This window comes from Podarcis vaucheri (genome assembly GCF_965113315.1).
Source record: "Podarcis vaucheri genome assembly, chromosome: 10".
NCBI lineage: Eukaryota > Metazoa > Chordata > Lepidosauria > Squamata > Lacertidae > Podarcis > Podarcis vaucheri.
Window position 1 is genome coordinate 24,710,675 of NC_138748.1, and position 19,909 is coordinate 24,730,583.

The 19,909-nt window shown below is 43.4% G+C and overlaps 1 protein-coding gene across 4 annotated transcripts in view; it reads right to left on the minus strand.

Moving 5' to 3' along the window:
- Positions 1-1,120: 1,120 nt before the first annotated feature.
- Positions 1,121-19,909, minus strand: part of ADAMTS20 (ADAM metallopeptidase with thrombospondin type 1 motif 20) — an 87,472-nt gene continuing 68,683 nt past the window's right edge. For 3 of the 4 annotated variants that reach the window (XM_082239411.1, XM_082239413.1, XM_082239414.1), the window contains 11 exons: positions 16,630-16,797; positions 13,288-13,461; positions 11,940-12,110; positions 10,902-11,102; positions 10,663-10,792; positions 10,468-10,562; positions 10,289-10,383; positions 9,571-9,704; positions 7,662-7,753; positions 4,813-4,917; positions 1,121-4,158 (listed from right to left, as the gene is read on the minus strand). In XM_082239411.1, the coding sequence (XP_082095537.1) occupies positions 4,069-4,158; positions 4,813-4,917; positions 7,662-7,753; positions 9,571-9,704; positions 10,289-10,383; positions 10,468-10,562; positions 10,663-10,792; positions 10,902-11,102; positions 11,940-12,110; positions 13,288-13,461; positions 16,630-16,797 (1,455 nt within the window). In that variant the 3' untranslated portion in view covers positions 1,121-4,068. The remainder of the gene's footprint in view (positions 4,159-4,812; positions 4,918-7,661; positions 7,754-9,570; positions 9,705-10,288; positions 10,384-10,467; positions 10,563-10,662; positions 10,793-10,901; positions 11,103-11,939; positions 12,111-13,287; positions 13,462-16,629; positions 16,798-19,909) is intronic. The other variant, XM_082239412.1, reaches the window with a different exon arrangement.

Here is a 19,909-nt window from a genome sequence, read left to right on the forward strand (position 1 = left end):
TCATACCATAAATATGCATGCCAACCAAACGCATTATTAAAACCTTCCAGATCCAAGATATCTGTATTCTCGAGGAGCATCCACTCTTTCAGCCAGCAGAATGCTGCTGCTTCATAATAAAGTTTTAAGTCCGGCAGGGCAAATCCCCCTCTTTCTTTTGAGTCTGTAAGTATTTTAAATTTTATTCTGGACTTTTTGCCCTGCCAGACAAATTTCGCAATATCTTTTTGCCACCTCTTGAAACAGTCCATCTTGTCAATAATCTGTAAAGTCTGAAACAAAAATAACATTCTAGGCAACACATTCATCTTGATAACTGCAATTCGGCCTAACATTGACAATTTCAAATTTGACCATATTTCTAAGTCTTTTTTAATTTCTGACCAGCATTTTTCATAGTTGTCCTTATATAAATTTTTAGATGTCAAATATACCCCTAGATATTTCACCTTCTTTACCACAGTCAAAGCCTGAGGTACTACTTCCGGGTTAGCGGAGTTTGTAACCCAAACTGTTTGTAACCTGAGGTACCACTGTAATGCCCTAAGACCAGGGCTTTCTTTTCCAGTTGTGTGTCATTTGCAGACCGACAGTAACGAAAACAGTGAATGTTGATCATATTCCCTTGATGGATTTCCATTTCAGATGTGGGAGGAATAAGTCAACTCCAGCAATTTCTGCTCCCATTTCTGTGTTTATTGGAATTATCTGACATCGCTACTCTCAGGTAGGTATACAGTGGTACCTCGGTCTACGAACAGCCCTGTTCATGAACAATTCAGTCAACAAACTCAAAACTTGAATTAGATGTTCTGGTTAGCGAACTTTGTCCTGGAAGCCGAACAGAAGCCGCACGGTGGAAGGGCATGGGTGGCGAGAGGCCTCAGTAGGGAAAGTACACCTCAGTTTAAGAACGGTTTCGATTTAAGAACGGACTTCCAGAATGGATGAAGTACCACTGAGGTGCCACTGTACAGAGGACTGCAGTCTTAATAAATTAAGTTGCACAGGCTCTTTCTTCCTGATGTAGATAAAAATGTCAAACGTTGAAGAGACGCTGAATGATTTGCACAAACCATCCCATTAGTGATTTGCTGACACATCAGCACTGTATTTAAGCAGTGTATTTAAGCAGTGATCACATGGCATATTTATTACATAAAGTTTTTTTTTATAATTTATAACATAGGTATTGTAAATGTAAACATTTCTAGGAAAATAATGTTACAGTTTTCATGTTTACAAGTAGAATAAGGCACATAGTGCAAAAAAAAAAAATACTTTTCTGATACAGAGGTCACAAAATAGTTATCTATATGTGTTAGCTCAAAGGCAGTTAACTGCTCAAAATCCCGTGGTTTGACTGAGCCCTTGTTTTAAATATCTTTGTGGGTGATATTAGTATAGCTGCCATTTTTTCCTCTACCAATGCTTTACTGGCAGTTGACGGTATTTGGTTTAATTGTCTAGGTTGCAATAATGCTGATCCATTAAGATGAATGGGGCATTTGTCACAGACTTGAATGGAATGAGGATTGTACCTTTAGCTGGTATTTGGCTTCAACAGTAGGCATCACAAAGAAAATAGAACCGTACTATATGCTATACATTCCAAATACCTGAGAACTTGTTATGAAATAGTGTATGTAATTCAATGTAATATTAATATTGGGGGTTTCTGGCAAGTCCAACAACCAGAACACTTCTCAAAGACAAAACTCTCCACCTATGTGGAGAAAATGTGGCACAGAGCAATGACTTCCTGATGTGGAAAAAGCAGAACACTTGAATGAAGACCACCAGGAGCACTAGAAATCTAAACTAGATCTCCCTAAAGTTAATGAGCTCTACTTCCTACATAGCTTCTTGCATGAGAGTTTCAGTGATGCAACAGAGGTTTCCTTTAACATATAGTATGGGCATTCATTTTGAAGTATCTGGGCAATGGCTGTATACTTCCGTGTGTGTGTGTATGTGTGTACACACACAACTGAATTAAAAAAACCACCCCTATAATATACAAAATTAATTTGTTTTCATAGTACATAGATGAGAGGTAGGATTGCTAACATTAGGTTCAGAACTATGCTGGTTTTCTTTATGTGATTACTTGCTTTTAGCCACAATAGACGTTAACTTTGCTAAGCCTGTGCCAAGGAGATTTCTGAAGCTGAGCTGTTGCATCTGTGTAAGTACCAAAAATGTGAAGTGAAAAGAGGACAAGGACACAATGAAGAAAGCTACAGGAACTGTATCAGCAGAAATTATATTGATATGCACCTATCTGAGATAGATCTGGGGACAAATATAATGCCTGGCAGGATTTTGCAAAGTTGATCAGTTGCCATCCTAAACCAACTTACTAGAGAGTAAGTCCCAGTGAACCTAGAGGGATTTAAATATGATTAAATATATTTTGGATTATGCTGGACATTGTATATTTCAAGACCTTCTGTGCTTTCTAACGTAACTGATCGAGCCAGGTTAGCAAATGTGAACTCTTTGTTTTGTACAGTAATAAGGAACTTAAGGGACACGGGTGGCGCTGTGGGTTAAACCACAGAGCCTAGGACTTGCCGATCAGAAGGTCGGCGGTTCGAATCTCCACAACGGTGTGAGCTCCTATTGCTCGGTCCCTGCTCCTGCCAACCTAGCAGTTCGAAAGCACGTCAAAGTGCAAGTAGATCAATAGGTACCACTCCAGCGGGAAAGTAAACAGTGTTTCCGTGTGCTGCTCTGGTTCGCCAGAAGTGGCTTAGTCATGCTGGCTACATGACCCGGAAGCTGTACGCCAGCTCCCTCGGCCAATAAAGCGAGATGAGTGCCGCAACCCCAGAGTCGGTCACGACTGGACCTAATGGTCAGGAGTCAGTCCACGGATCTTAACATATTCATTTAATAAACAGCTTTACAAAAAGCCAGTTCAAGTTCTCTTCTTTTTGCCAGGGGGTCAGGTGAGAATGCTCTAGTGCAGGTGAAATGTGCACAAGGGGAGCTCCTTCACAGGGCGATGACATGTATAGTATCTCAGTTGGTGAGAGCGCAGTGCCGATAACACCAGGGTTGCAGGTTCAATCCCCATATGGGACTGCTGCATATTCTTGCAATGCAGGGGGTTGGATTAGATGATCATCAGGGTCTCTTCGAACTCTACGATTCTATGATTCTAATGGAATCGTAGTAGCAAGTCCTACGCCCTTGGCCTCCATGCAGCTACGTGCCTATCTGTTTGGCTTCTATGTGCATACAGACTGTGCAGAGAGGGCCCGAACCTGCAGTTTGGGACTTTACTTTTTTGCAGGGTTGGTTTGCATATAGGACCTTGTTTCAGAGTCCCAGTGTTGCCCCGAGGAGGACTCTGATCCAGATGATACTCCAGTGTCACACTTAAGGGAAGTCCTCTGTACATTTGGCCTAAAGTTGTGGCTCTTCCATCAGTGCTAAGTAGTGGGGGCTGCCCCCCCAAATTTGCAATGAAAGGGCCAATCCCCCCCAAAAAAGTTCCGAGGTGGCCTTGCTGAGACCCTGCTGTTTGTTACCATTTTCTCTGCAGGTCCCAATCCCCAGCAGAACAGGATACAGACTGTTAAAGAAACATGCCGAGGCTGGAGCCGGCTATGTCCCCATGTACATTCACTATACATTCAGCCAGTGTGTTCAGAGTGCTAGGGAGGTGCAAGAAACCCCAGATCTCAGAGAAATGTATTTATATGCTATGTGCATTTGTAATCACATTTGCCATGTTCATGTCACTCGTTGCAGTTTTATGTGTGCGCATATAACACCAAGGGGTCCTTTTTCCTTTTAAATGGGCAAATGGCTTTAAGAATGTGCCCAGCAACCTGTGGCAGCCTCATAGGAGGTTGTGGGTGTGGCAAGAAGCAGAGTTGCCGATTAACATAGAAGGAGGAGAAGGAATTCAGAGTAAACAAACACTGCAGAGTTGAAAGGATTGAGGAAATAACAGCACCTTCAATATAATTCTTAAGGATTTCTTCTTCTTCTTCTTCTTCTTCTTCTTCTTCTTCTTCTTCTTCTTCTTCTTCTTCTTCTTCTCTCTTTTTCTCTCTAGTTTATTTGAAGTTGGAGACCAGTGTTTCCATTAGGAATGCATTTCCCACAAAATCCTCCACATCTTCCGTATATCTTAGTGTCATCCTGAAAAGAACAGAAAATCACTTCATGAGAAGAATGCACTCATAGCTGCCTTGGAAGCAACAGCACCCCCTCGCTGCAGCGATGCGCAAGTTGTCTGAGAACCAGGAATCATGGGAAGGAGATGAAGCAATGACCTGCACGTCCTCTCCTTCTGTGCCATGTGGCAGGCAACTCCAAATCACTCCCCCCACCCCAGCCGCCCTGCCTTAAAACAGGCCTGCTTCTTCCAGATGTCTGCTGCCACTTTCCTTGTTCTCTTCATTAAGAGGTTTTCTGAGATTAAGTCTTTACAGCCTCTTCTTTTAAATGCCTGACGCTTTCCAACTCCTTAGTACAGTGGTACCTTGGGTTACATACGCTTCAGGTTACATATGCTTCAGGTTACAGACTCCGGTAACCCAGAAATAGTGCTTCAGGTTAAGAACTTTACTTCAGGATGAGAATCATGCTCCGGCGGCGCAGCAGGAGGCCCCATTAGCTAAAGTGGTGCTTCAGGTTAAGAACAGTTTCAGGTTAAGAACGGACCTCCGGAACGAATTAAGTACTTAACCCGAGGTACCACTGTACCTGACTCAAGGTTCCTTTGCTGCTAATTTAAGCAACTGGAGCAAACACCCCATCCCTGCAAATAATCATTGGTGCAAACAGACTTACTTGAGATTTGTGTATCTGAACTGTAACGTAATTTCCCTGAGCGATCCACTTTGTCGTAGGGGATAGTCTCAGCCCAGTGCCTGCCAAATTGATGCCAAACTGCCCCTTTTCAAGTGGAAAGAGAAAAACATATAGATCGGCTTTAGAGCGTGGCTTATTATTATTATTATTATTATTATTTATTATTTATACCTCGCCCATCTAGCTGGGCTTCCCCAGCCACTCTGGGCGGCTTCCAAAAGAATATTAAAATACTATAATACATCAAACATTAAAAGCTTCCCGAAACAGGGCTGCCTTCAGATGTCTTCTAAAAGCCTGGTAGTTGTTGTTCTCTTTGACATCTGGTGGGAGGGTGTTCCACAGGGAAGGCGCCACTACCAAGAAGGCCCTCTGCCTGGTTCCCTGTAACTTGACTTCTCGCAATGAGGGAACTGCCAGAAGGCCCTCGGTGCTGGACCTCAGTGTCCGGGTAGAACGATGGGGGTGGAGACGCTCCTTCAGATATACTGGACCAAGGCCGTTTAGGGCTTTAAAGGTCAGCACCAACACTTTGAATTGTGCTCAGAAACGTACTGGGAGCCAATGTAGGTCTTTCAATTTCTAATATTGGACCTAATTTCTAATATTTGTGCAGGTGTGCCCAGAAATAAACAGCAGAAGCGGCAATAAAAGAAAGATGAGGCAAGGAGAGCTGAGGTGGGGTGGAGAGGGTATGGGGCGGCATCACAAAAGAAGAGTTAAGAAAGGGGGATAAGGGGGGGACAACATGTTGTAGCAAACAGCACAGTGACGTATAATCAATTTAGAAAATCTTTCTGCTCTAGCTACCAATTGGTTGAAAGGCAGATTTTAGCTCCAGAAAAGCTGTCGTATCACCCAGCTAGGAGAAATGTCACATGGTTCTTATCCAAAATATGAGGAAACAAGCAACTTAGAAGGCAAATTTCGAGACCGTGTGTATAAGGCCCTTAGTATTTCCAACTTCCTTCCTTTAATTTCTCTCTCTCTCTGTGTGTGTGTGTGTGTGTGTGTGTGTGAGAGAGAGAGAGAGAGAGAGAGAGAGAGAGAGAGAGTCAGCTGTTTGTGCAAGTGTCAGGTGAGCAGGAACATTGTCAGGTATGTGTGTGTGCTTTTGTTAATTGTGTCAAGGGGTGTGTGTGCATGCGTGGTCATCTGTCCAGCATTGCACGTTTTTGCTCCCCTGCCCCCAGCCCATCTTCAACAGGCACCAGTCGCTACCGCGTTAGATATTTGAAATAATAATAATAATAATAATAATAATAATAATAATAATAATATGTACCCCACCCATCTGACTGGGTTATCCTAGGCACTCTGTGTAGCTTCGAGCACATATAAAAACATAATAAAACATTACACATTAAAAAGCTAGTCTATACAGGGCTGCCTTCTAAAAGTTACATCCTAGATACACCCTAAAGTTGGGGAACCTGCCATGGATTAGGGCAGTGTTTTTCAACCAGTGTGCCATGGCACCCTGGGGTGCCTTGAATGATGGTCAGGGGTGCTGCGGGAAACACCAGCCTCTGTCCCTCCTTCCTTCCTTCCTTCCTTCCCTCCCTCCTCTGATGCCTTCTCACGTCTCTGCCTCCCGAAGGCTTGCACAGCTGTTTGTTGCAGCAGCCCTGGCTACAAGCTCAGCAGGCAAATGGTGCCTCTGGGGCTGGTCAGGGGAGAGGAGAGGAGAGGAGAGGAGGCTGAGGGAACACTCTGCAAGGGAGGATGTTTGAAATGATGTGAGGGGCTGCCAGTTCTGCAGACAAGGGATTTCTGAGGTTTGGAGCACATATCCCTACAGGGGAGCCACAGAAAGAATGTAGTTGGTCAAGGGAGCCATGGACTCAAAACGGTCAAAAACTTCTGGATTAGGTCAATGCCTCTGTCGTACCGCTCTGAAAAAGACTGCCTTGACTCCAACCTAAAGCACAACTGCTGAAGAGAAGTTGTGAGATCACAAGAGGGCAGTGTTGCATTGCAAACTCCAGCTGCAATGGGTCAGGAGGGAGGGGGGTCTGTAAGAAGTGGGGAGACAAAGGAAGTGAAAGAGCAGGTGAACAGAAAGAGGGGATTTCAAGAAAAGAGGGGGACAGGGTTAAAGAAAGAAAGAAACAGGAACAGAACACCTCATGGGATTTGGGTACTGATTTCTGCCATACACTAGGAAAATTCTCACATCTCTACAGTGCTTGCCAATGGCTGAAAATCCCACACACTTGCTTGGGAATGTGCCCCATCAAATGCAATGAATGGCAAGCCAAATTCTACAGTCCTTCTGATCATTGGAGTCACTGAACATTTGAAAACAGATAAAATGTGAGAAACCAGCTGAAGAAGAGGCCAAAATGAAATAAAAAGGGAGCAAGCAAGAAAAGAGGGGTACTTGGGTATTTAAAGTTTTCAACAAAATCAGCTTTATATCTTGGAAAGTTGTTTGTTCACCCCTTGTTTGGACACTTCTGGAGATACTGGAATCACATTTGGTTCTGAGATCAAAGAGTTTGTTTGTTGTCCAGTTGGACACTATTTTCAAACAAGTTGGCAGAACTGACTTTTCAAACCTTCTGTGATATTAACCAAATATGGCATGATGGCTCCTGAGATCAAGGGGGAAGGTTTTCGTCTATGTTTGGATACAGTTGGATGCCATTTGACTCAAGATGGCAGACCGAGCCTTCCAAAACTACACTGATTTCAAAACTGCACTATTCTTTTGATTTCTTAGAGTTCCTGAGCAACACTGGGTATAAGACTGCTAATACTTAATGGATTGGGGGGAAATGCATGACAAAGGAAAACTGAGTCCCATCTCTGTCCCTGGCACGTACCTGTGGGCATCTAGCAGCGCTGTAACAGTCTCCAGCTGTGGCAAAAGGAACGGGCTTCCCAAGTATGGTGTGAGCAAAACGGAAGTCGGTGGCTAGCAAAAAAAATTGAAAGCTCATTATGGCAAGCAAAACTAGTTTAATTAATCTTGATTCATGCCCACCCCATGGAAGGTAAGGAAGGTAAAGAACCCCTGGACAGTTGAGTCCAGTCAAAAATGACTGTGGGGTTGCGGCACTCATCTTGCTTTTAGACCAAGGGAGCCAGTGTTTATCCACAGACAGCTTTCCGGGTCATGTGGCCAGCATGACTAAACCACTTCTGGCACAATGGGACACCGTGATGAGTGCCAGAGAGCATGGAAACACTGTTTACCTTCCCACCGCAGTGGTACCTATTTATCTACTTGCACTGGTGTGCTTTCAAACTGCTAGGTTGGCAGGAGCTGGGACAGAGCAACAGGAGCTCACTCTGTTGTGGAGATTCAAACCACCAACCTTCTGATTGGCAAGCCCAAGAGGCTCAGTGGTTTAGACCACAGCACCACCTACATCCCCGTGGAAGAAGGGGTGAATGAAGATCTACATTGGGAACAAGGAGGGAAATAAAGGTCTACAATGGGAACAATGGTGGGGGTGGATGAGCAGCAGCACCTCTTATACACCAAGAGGCTGCTGTAGAGGCAGCATGGGGAAGCTGCCAGGGAGGAGGCAAAGTTGGTCTCCAAGGAAAGCGCCAAAGTTGTTGCTGCTACCTCAGCAGCAGCAGCAGCAGTAGCAGCAACAACAACAGGCAATGCATTCCCTGGAGGCCAGATCTGCTGCCCCTGTGGATCCTGCTGTCTGAGGCAGTTGCCTCAGGTTGCCTTATGGGTGGACCAGCCCTGCCCTGCACCTTCAGAACTCTGAGTTGGTGGAGGCCTAAGTGCATGGGAAACATGGAAATATACCACTCTGCCCCCCCCCCAGTTCCCTTAAAGTATCTAGTTTAAGGGCTGGACCAGACATGGCCACGAAAGTGCTTGAATAGGTCTCAGGTCTCTTTAAACTCTTTCAAATAGCAACCACCCTGGGTCTCTCTCTCTCTCTCTCTCTCTCTCTCTCTCTCTCTCTCTCTCTCTGAGCTATTTCCCCACTGAAAACGGCCTTTCTGAAGTTGCTATCACCCTGTCAGGGCAGGGATAGCCTTGGCTGCAGTAATCTATGGCCTGGGAAGCTCAGTACTGTGTTTAATTGCTACAAGGAGCTTTATGTGGGGCTGCCTTTGCAGACTGTTTGGGAAAGCTGTACTGGTTGCCTCTGCATATCCAATACAAAGGGCTGGTTTTGACCTATAAAGCTCTGTCCATCCCAATATATATTTGGAGCGCCTCTCCTGACATGAACCTACTTGGATCCTGCAGTCTTCATGTGAGGCCCACTGCCCCCTCTGAGGGAGGTTGGCAACAAGGGAGAGCTCTTTCCACTGTCATTCCCCTTCTGATGTTGACATCAGTGCCATTAGGAAAACCATAAAAGCCTCATTTCTGCCTTGATCTGGATTGTGGTTGCTATTTGCAAAAGTCGAGAGAGAGCAGAGATCAGATGACAAATCTCTAGCATCGCCTTTGCACAGAATGAGAAAAGAGAACAATATGGCTGGCTGCTTTGGAGATGGGCTACACATACAAGCTCACCTCTTGATAGGAGCATCACACCATAATGATGTGCGCATGCGGAAACCTATCACAAATCAAACCCCACCAAGAAGAGATTTCATAGAATCTCACATCACCTCCAATATATCATTATGTAATGAAAGACGGGGGGGGATAGACTTTTTCTTTCAAAAGGGCACTGCTGGGAATACAATTTGTGTTTTCAACAGTCACTCAGTCATTGCAAAACACAGTATTATTACATAAAGACTCACTTTTAATCTCCAAAGAACTGAGGTCAATTCTTATTTTCCTAAAAATGGTGTAGCCAGCTGCAGGGTAGTCATCCCTGCACATGCAGTCTTGCCGTCTGCTTCCATTAAAAGGACACTCGTATGGATTTTGCAGCCTACAAATAAGCGTTCTTTAGTTTTTGCTTTCATCGCAGCAAAGTGCTATTCCATATTAAAAGCCTGAAGAGGGTGAAAACTAATGAGGTTACATTATGCAGCATGGAGGGTTGTATAAACGCCTACAGATTTGCAGCTGAAAGCTGTGAAAACAATCCAGGAACGCTAGATATCTTTTAAGTCCTGTTGATATTATGGAGAGAGGTGTAAGCATGTCCTTAACTCTCACATTAAAAATAAATAGGATTTAGAAATTCTTAACTTTGGCTGGATCATGCCCAGCATACGGAGCCACTGCAGATGCAATGCTTAGAAATAAGCCACGCTCAGGTTGTGAGTTTTGGTAGAGCTCTGGCCAAATAATAGCATGAATTATGGGGGTTGGAGTTTGCTCCAGATGAATTCTGAAACTATTTGCACATGCTCGGTTTGGAGCATGAAGGGTACCACCATTTAGCAATTCCTAGGTTCTTCAACATTAATTCAGAACATAACAAGGAACAGACATATAATTCTGCAACTTACATATGAATACAGTATATCTACAAATAAAGAAAGGTTAAAAATTTTAAAATCACAGTACCTATATCCATATACTTCTGAAAAGTTATCTGCTTCCCCTTTAGCCAGTGTTAAATATTCTTTGGGATCCTCTAGCCACATGTCTGAACAAAAAATCTGCAACAGAAACATAGAATTCCTTTAGAAAAAGATGGATTTCCTCCACATATCTCCCCTCTCAGATAAAAGGAGTAACAATACCTTTATCTTTCTTCCTTTAATGTTTAGCAAATATTCCCCATCCTTTCTAATCTTTTTTCTGATCTGGATTTCTTTGCAGCTGGTTATCATCTCACCTAAAAATAGACGTGTCAGGTCATTTTGTGTGTGTGTGTGTGTGTGTGTGTGTGAATGAAGCATTCCATTGTATCCGCTGCACATATCTGAATTACTTACAGTCTTTCGCATGGCAAATCCTTCTAGCTGCAGGTTTCAAATGTGACAGACACAAGTCACTGGGTGAACCACTTTGGGTCATACATTCTACTCTTCTTCCTGCCGTCCCCTTTCCACAAGGTGCTGAACACTTAAACAGAGATCATAGAAATAATTTAGACAACAACAAACAAGTCAAAGTGGAGGCCACAATTCCTTCCTGGGCTGAGGCATCTTAACCTTGCTGAGTCAATACTCACCTGACTCCACTTCCCCACATTCCATGATGCGGCAAGTGGACACGCCACAACATTACATTTATTCATCAGTGGTGACTGAGCCAGTGGGCAATTTCTGTATGCTATTTTCCGAAGGCTGTTGGTATGGCTGCTCCAGGCATTGTGGGCTTCTACACAGTATGAGGTCTTCTGCTGGTTCTCAAGATAACAACCAGCTGGACACTAAAAAATATAATTACTGTCACAAAAGGCACATGAAGTTAATTGCTATTATACTTGTGAGTCGAGGACCCGCCACCCGCTTGAGGATAAGAAAGACACACGGACAAAGTATATAAAAATTCCTACCAGGCCCCTTGGACAACCAAGGCGACCAACCACAGGTCCATAGCAAGGTCAAAAACATGGAAATGAACTAAAGGGAGGGTGGGTGGGTGATCTGACGAAACCCAGCAGCGCAATGAGAGGGCAATGCTGCCGCTGGCGCATTTGAGCAGCTAAACCCCACCCCCTCAGTTTCTGCCTGATTGGTTGGTTGCCAGGGGGTGTGGCGCGGCAGCTGGGGCAGCAGATGCAGGGTCCAGAACGGCCCCTGCCGATGCGGGAAATGGCCCCCGCTCACAACTCCCCTCTGGAAGGAGGGGCGGCTTTATTGCAGCCTTGTTCTATGCATGTTTCCTAGAAGGAAGTCCCCATTTCAATGGGCTTACTCCCAAGAAAGTAAGCATAGGATTTTATCTCTTGGTAGTTCCACCTCCCTCAGAAATTCAGGGAGGCAGCTGCTCTGCAGAAGACATTTTTTTGTGTGGCAGCCCCTAAAATCTTTGGGCCACAAAATACAAAACTTTTTCAACAGAAAGAGATGTTCATGTTGGGAAAAGCAGCTCCAAGGCCTGTACACCATAATAAAAGCAAACTGAATTGGTGGAAGCTGAGAGAATTCAAGGAATGTTTTTAACTGTTGGTAGGAGAGACTCTTTGTACTCCCATGCTTTTTTAAAAATGCATCTGCTGTTTTCATCTATAAAATCACCTGATCACAAATGCACATATACATACCTGTGAGGAGTCAACTGTAATGACAATATATTTACAGGAAGCCAGTTTGCATTTCTTGCTGGATGGAGGTTTCACAGCAGAATCACAGAGTATTTCGTTTACTTGGATCCCGTTTTCATCCACACACCTCACCTTGCGGTATGTTTCCCTTTTTTGACACGACGAGGAACACTGAAGATGACAAGAACAAATCCTGTAAGATAGACTACATTTCTGAAGCCGAGTTTTTCCTCCCAGAGAAGCCCATCCCAAATGTGGCCACACTGAAAACAAGTGGAATTCTGTAGCTACTCGTTTATATTAAAGCTTTATATATGATATTAAGTGGTTGGTGCTAAGAGTAACATTTCAGGGTGGGCATCTCACGGAAGCTACATGTTTCATGTCACCCTAGTGGAGAGCTGTTGAAGTTGTTCCTCAATAGGTATTTGGATTTTCCACACTGGGTGAAATATGTCTATTTCATAGAAGACCGAGAGTCAACGGAATAAGGAAGTTCACATCAAAATCACTTCTTGTTCCCTGTGTGTCATTGTGACATTCAAAGCCACTCAGAGTTGTAAAGGAAAACCCAGAGCAGCGAAATGTATCAATTTGCCCCATTTACACTATTGGGGCACTCTATTAATGCAGCCATAGAGTCATACATCATAAAGCAACCTTCAGATCTTTCTTCAACAGATCACCTTTGATCCTTAAAACATGTGTGTCAGTAGCGTTACCACCCACCGCACTTTACGGGCATCTTCATTGGCAGGGACTGAAGTAGACAAACTGGAAATATGTGGGCAAACAGCAGAATGCACAAATAATACACATATGGGAACGGTGTTGCATGTCACCGTTGAAAACTATGACGGTCTTCCCACCGCAAATATTTTTTAACAAGTAGGGTAAAGGTAAAGGTAAAGGTACCCCTGCCCGAACGGGCCAGTCTTGACAGACTCTGGGGTTTGTGCGCCCATCTCACTCAAGAGGCCGGGGGCCAGCGCTGTCCGGAGACACTTCCGGGTCACGTGGCCAGCGTGACAAAGCTGCATCTGGCGAGCCAGCGCAGCACACGGAACGCCGTTTACCTTCCTGCTGGTAAGCGGTACCTATTTATCTACTTGCACCCGGGGGTGCTTTCGAACTGCTAGGTTGGCAGGCGCTGGGACCGAGCAGCGGGAGCGCACCCCGCCGCGGGGATTCGAACCGCCGACCTTTCGATCAGCAAGCCCTAGGCGCTGAGGCTTTTACCCACAGCGCCACCCGCGTCCCAAGTAGGGTAACTGCAGCCAAACCTGCAGACATCTGTAACTGGTTTAAATAATCTCAAGCAAGAAGCTTATTTCTCGGCCATACTTACATCTTGCCATTCGTCAGTCAGCCAGTGATACTGTACACAGGCAGGCAGCCAACAAGGCCTCTTACTAGGTGGTTGCATCAGATAATTACACAGCACTTCATCAACTCTACCGCTGCCTCTCAACCTACAGTAAACATCCCGGTGCTGAACTCCTTCTCCACAGGTCGCGGAACACTGAAATAAATAAATGTGCACACACAGACATAGAAAAACCGGGGAAATGGGTGAATGAGACATAACAGGCCAATCCAAACCATATCTGCACAGAGGAAAGCCCTGATGAGCTCAAGGCTGCTTAACCCATGTATTGTTAGGAATACAACATCCATACTTTTTAATAGTCACTAACTCTGCTAGGGTATACGTACTCTAAAATAAATCAATGGGGCTTACACCCAGGTACATTGGAGACAAGACTGCAGCCTACCTACTTACCTCGGAGTAAGTCCTGTTCAACTCAGAATGACACTTATGAGTAGGCAAGTATAGATCTTTGCTGTAAAACAGCACAGGAAATCTTGCTCTGTTAGTGGAAGACAATTGTCAGTTGTGAGCTATTGCACCCACAAGCCATATATGGGGAAATATATCAACGTCATTTTCTCTCAGTTTCCCATTTTTCTGATTTTAAGTTTAGATTTCCACATCAGTTCATGGTTTTTCCTAGAATCCACCTTTTCGTGTGCAATTTTGCCCAATATCTACATTATTATTTTTTTGCAAAGCAGCTTTCCCTAGTATAATGCATTTTATGTTATTTTCAGTAAAATATATGCACCTATATGCACATTTTGCCCTGGTTTGTGCATCTTTGTATGCATTACTTGGCTGAAAAACTGCATTGCAAAATTCAGGGAAGTGTGAATTGTGAAGAATGGCTGAACCTCAGTTTGCAGATCGTTTTGGGAAATGTGGATTAAGCTCACCTTTAAACGCATCAAAATTATCTCCCATCCCTTGTTGTGCAGGCAAAACTGGAGAGTTCCGGCATTGGAAAACCACAATATATGGTTGTTAGCATGTATTGTCAGTCACGAGCTGTGCAGGCTTATAAGGAGGGTGGAAAAGCAACTGAGCAAATGTACTCTTTATTTCCTACCCCTCGTACATGGCATTCATGTAACTGGTAAAGAGGGAATTTATTCACATGCTGATGTCACTTGTCTTTTCTCTCACACAGAAATCAAAGGCCACATGCTTTCAAGCAGCTTCATCTTACCATTGCCAATGTTTTCCAGACTTCAAAAATGACTGAATCATATTTAGCCATTATTGCCTCCACCCTTTCATTGCATATTTGTTTCATTATTTTTAAAGTCATACTCTCCTCTGCAGCCTTTAAATGTTAATTCTCCATGGCACATTTCCTAAAATGTGTGCCTCTTGAAAAGGCAGAATATATAGCCTTCTTGTACGTGAGTGAAAAAAGCACATACCACAACTTGTTTCCATTAACTTTATTTGAAAATCGCAGATGGGGAGCTGGAGTTTCTATTCTCCAGACTCATTTGTACTGTAACTATTAACTTTATGGTGATCTGTATGTAAGCATGAAAGGAGAGCAGATCCTCTATACGTGTTTTGCTTTGTAGTCATCTCCATCAATTGCATTCGCTGACACAAGGCACATCCCTCCCCAGAATGTTAATTAACTTCAGAACTGCATTGACACAATGCGGCACAATGAAAAATGATGTGTAATAATTTAGGACACATATATGACCGCATATATGGCCACTGGTCCCATCACCTCCTGGCAGACAGAAGGGGAAGAAATGGAGGCAGTGAGAGATTTTACTTTCTTGGGCTCCATGATCACTGCAGATGGCTGATCGCCAAAGAACTGATGCTTTTGAATTATGGTGCTGGAGGAGACTCTTGAGAGTCCCATGGACTGCAAGAAGATCAAACCTATCCATTCTTAGGAAATCAGCCCTGAGTGCTCACTGGAAGGACAGATCCTGAAGCTGAGGCTCCAATACTTTGGCCACCTCATGAGAAGAGAAGACTCCCTGGAAAAGACCCTGACGTTGGGAAAGATGGAGGGCACAAGGAGAAGGGGACGACAGAGGACGAGATGGTTGGATAGTGTTCTCGAAGCTACCAACATGAGTTTGATCAAACTGCAGGAGGCAGTGGAAGACAGAAGTGCCTGGCGTGCTCTGGTCCATGGGGTCACAAAGAGTCGGACACGACTAAACGACTAAACAACAATAAATGACCGCATTGTCCTAATCATAAAGGAAGGGCTGTAGATCAATAGTAGAACATCTTCTTCCCATGCAGAAGGCCCCAGTTTGTATCTCTGGCATCTCCAAGGTAGGACTGAGAGAGACCTGAGACTATCCTGGTGATGATTCAGTATAATGTAGCTTCCTAAGGTCCTGTTATGCTTTCGCCACATGTTAAGAGAGACTAAAATGAGATAGATGGAAGGGGATGATTGTAGCAGGCTTGCGCAGCTTATGGCGTCTCAAACTGGTGACAGCTCTTGAGCCAAATATTGTGGCCTGCTTGGTGTCTGACAACCCATGCCAGCCCAGGCAGACCCCCAAATTCAAGAGGCCTTATTGAGCAGCTGGTAAGTTACTGTCTATTGTTGGCTCACTGTGTTCAGCCCAGTGGTGTGCAAATTGTGCATTTCTGAATTATAGCAACGGTGGTCCAATGTGTTCAGAATCAACCTGTGGCTCCCCTAGTATCACAGATTTGCCACTTTTGTGAAATATTTCTGAATAACCGGCACCACACAATACAAGAGAATACTGCCTAGTGAAGGCAAAGCACTTAAAAATCTCACTGATTTCAGTGGGAGAGTTAAAATCCAGTCAAATCCTGGGGCTTATTTCCATGTGACTATTGTGTCCAAATAATGGTCTAAGAAAATTAAATGCTGTAGCAAAACTGGATTGGTACCCCAACTTGGAAGTGTCTTAAATTCTTATTAAGAATGTATTTGTCCCCCGCCCCCGACATTTCCCAAGTGTTATTTTTTAGATTGCACTGCTTGGGTTTTTTTGTATTTTGTTCCTTGAGTTTCATTGACAGTTTGTATTTTCAGTTAATTTGTATTCTATTTTATGCTGCTGTTGTAAAACTCTAAGAGCTTTTTAATATATTAATTGGTCCATAAACTGATTAAACAAATAAGTAAGTAAGTAAGTAAGTAAATAAATAAATAAATAACAATTGTCATTAGACGGTAGATTGGACCATACAAGCCAAACTCTACTGGGTGCACCACAGTACAAAAAAGTTAGGTACTATATTTCATTGCAGAAGGTATGGCCTTCTCTCTGCTGCAGAACTGCATCGTGACTTGACTGCAAGACTAAAAAATACCTCATTCCACCTGTTGGCCTTCCATCCAGGACATCGGGCAGCTCTGCAAACTTTGTGGGTTCGAGGCTTCTTTAAATGCTGGCACATATTATCACCTAGTTTAATTTGGAAGTTGTTAACGCAATATATGTCGCGATCCTTTACACCCTTCCCACAGGATACAGAGCACTGTAAAAGAAAGAAGAATCAAACGTTCTCAGCTGTTTGACTTTAGAACGACATTTTCATAGCATGGCCAATTACTGGTGCAAATATTGCATGGCAAAGAAATGCTGCTACGCTGAATCAGGTCCATTTGAGCCACAATCATATACCCACTTAAGGGAGAGGGCCCTATTGAAGATAGTGGCACTTATACGTGAACAAACATTCATAGGGTTCTACTGTGTGGTCAGCCACATGAGTCTTGAAGTTCTCAAACAGGACATGTTGGCCAGTGATGCAGTTACATAATTTTGGAGTCCAGACTTAACAGTCTTACAGAGCATCTCTCTGTGTTGCTTTGCTTACTTTGAAGTCAGCCCTGCTGCGTTTGGTGGTCCCCTTGCTCACTCTGCTAAGTGGGTCCTCCTCGGATTCTACCCTCAAGTCCTGACGTGGCACTACCACTGATGTTGACAGTGACCACGTCCTGTTCTTTGTTCCCATGGCCTGGCACCCAAACATTCCATTTTGCTTACGTGCTTAATAGCATGTTGATCCTCTGTGTGACCATCCATCTCTGTATGATTCGTTACTCTGGTTGTCACCAGTCTTATAGTGGTGGAGGAGATCTTACTGGAAAGTCAGGTGGGATTAATACCAGAGCTGGTCAGTACCAGAGCACCCTATCACTAACAATTATCTTTCTGTTTTCTGTTGCCCTGATCTGCCCTGGGCTTGGCAGACATTTAAATTTCCCACATTGGCAGAGTGACACTACTACATGGTGGGCCATAATGGGAACTTAAAATAGCAGCTAGACCCAAATACTCAGGGCAGCTAAAATAAGTCGGCAGGTAATGCTTTGCCTGCTCATTTGTAGTTGTGTTTAAGATTTACCTTCAGCAGCCTTACTTCCCCCAAAGCAAAAATTAATACAGTTCTTATTTTCAGCAAATGGAAACATTTCTAAGGCTACTAACTGAGACTTGGATTTTACATCACTGTATCTAGCAGTGTGCCTCATATATTTCTATGGAACTTACATATAGATTGTATGGTGGAACTTGCCTATAGTTTTACTGAAAGGTAGGATTTACTTCGTTGTAAATACAGTTAGGACTAGGGATGTCAGTGTATTCGTTTTCTTATGCTAAACTTTCGAACACTAAAGGCTTTGTATTCTGTTACACTTTGAGGGTATTCTAATGAGGGGAAAAGACCCATGCAAAAGATATTTGATATTTCCTGCAAGGTATTCTTTTCTCTTATCCAAGCCCTTGAGCATGAGGCAACAGAGAACCTGCCACTTTTGCAAACCTTATCATTATAAAGGCATTTCAAAGAGCCAGTTCTGGAAGGATTAAGTATCAAAGGACCCCAGTGATAAGCGCCACATTAAAGTCTTTACACTGTAAACAGAACTTGATAAATGGTGGCAGGTGTTTGAACGAGACACAACGTATTTTCTATTGTCTCAAAAGGCTCATCTTTCTTTTTTTTTTTAAAGTTCACATATACTGTAAGGCAGAGCTAATCATTTAATTTCTTTATCTGAAGTACCAACATGAAAACAGATCCAGTGTCAATATATTAGGATGTCCTCCCTCAGCGGTTTCCATTTCCCCAATATGAGCTATTCCTCACCAGACACTTTACTTCCATTTTACCTCTGTTTCCGAGGTCTGCGGTTTCCAAACAATAGTCACTGAAGGCAACAGTGTTAAGGTAAGAATGTTGTTCTGTTCTTTACTTTTGTAGCAAGGCAACATGCCTGGTCTACTCAGTGATTAGTAATCAAAAATTAAGGGTGCAATCCAGCCACAGTTAAGCACTTTTAAGCAAGTCCTTTTTTTCAGCAGGAACTCGCCAGAAATCAGTTCCTGCACCTCTCACCATTGGCATTATAAGAGAGCAAGGGAGGCGTTCATGGTGAGTTCCCGCACCTCTTTTTCTAGAAAAATAGCACTGCTTTAAAGCACCATCAGTTTCAATTAAGCCAATGCTGAACTCCCACCATTTGAAATCAACAGGATTTGCGTTAGAAGGATAATGCTTACAGAGCCAATATAAAAAGGCAGATGGCTGCTCATTAGTAATTCATACAGCGGCTTGTTATAAATGTATTGTTTGAAATGTAAAGATATAAATGCTTTAATTGTGATCTGCTGAATCCCTCAGATGTATAACGACAGCATGCAAATGCTCTGAAATAAAACCAATGCTGTCTTTGATCAAATGGGCACCAGTATTGCTTGCAAGGAATATGGGGAATATTTTGTTGTTTGCAAAATGTTCATTTTAAGTTGGGCTTGTATAGAATAACACAGAACAGGACGCAGACAATATACAGTGGTGCCTCGCAAGACGAAAAGAATCCGTTCCGCGAGTCTCTTCGTCTTGCGGTTTTTTCGTCTTGCGAAGCAAGCCCATTAGCGGATTAGCGGATTAGCGCTATTAGCGGCTTAGCGGATCAGCTGTTAAGCGGCTTAGGATCAGCTGATAAGTGGCTTAGTGGCTTGGGAAAAAGGGGGGGAACCCCGCAGGAACTCGCAAAACATTTTCGTCTTGCGAAGCAAGCCCATAGGAAATTCGTTTTGCGAAGCACCTCCAAAACGGAAAACCCTTTTGTCTAGCGGGTTTTCCGTCTTGCGAGGCATTCGTCTTGCGGGGCACCGCTGTATACTATAGAAGATGGTGTTTGTGCAAGTGTGTTTTATGAAGTCACTGTAGTAGGTTTAGCTTCTTAAGAGGATTTCTTGATAATGGTCAATGAAGTGTCAATTAATGTACAATAAAATAATGACAAAACAGACAAAATATAGAGTGGAAGTTAGTAATTCAGAAAGGATAAAGGAAAAAGCATTAGCTGTACATTCACATAGGAACTATAAAACTAGTAATGGAAGGAAAGCAACAAGAGATGCAGCAGCTGTGGAAAAAATATTAGGAGTGGAGAAAGTACCAAATGTATGATTTTTTAAAAAGTCTTCCTTGGCCTAGTCTGATAATGTGACAATAGCTTCACTGCTTAATAAAAGTTTCAAAACATACATGCAAGAGAGTATTGAACTCTACTGAATGGGCAAGTGGATTCATCTGTCTTACATAAAGCAACTGGTCTATTGTGACAGGCTGA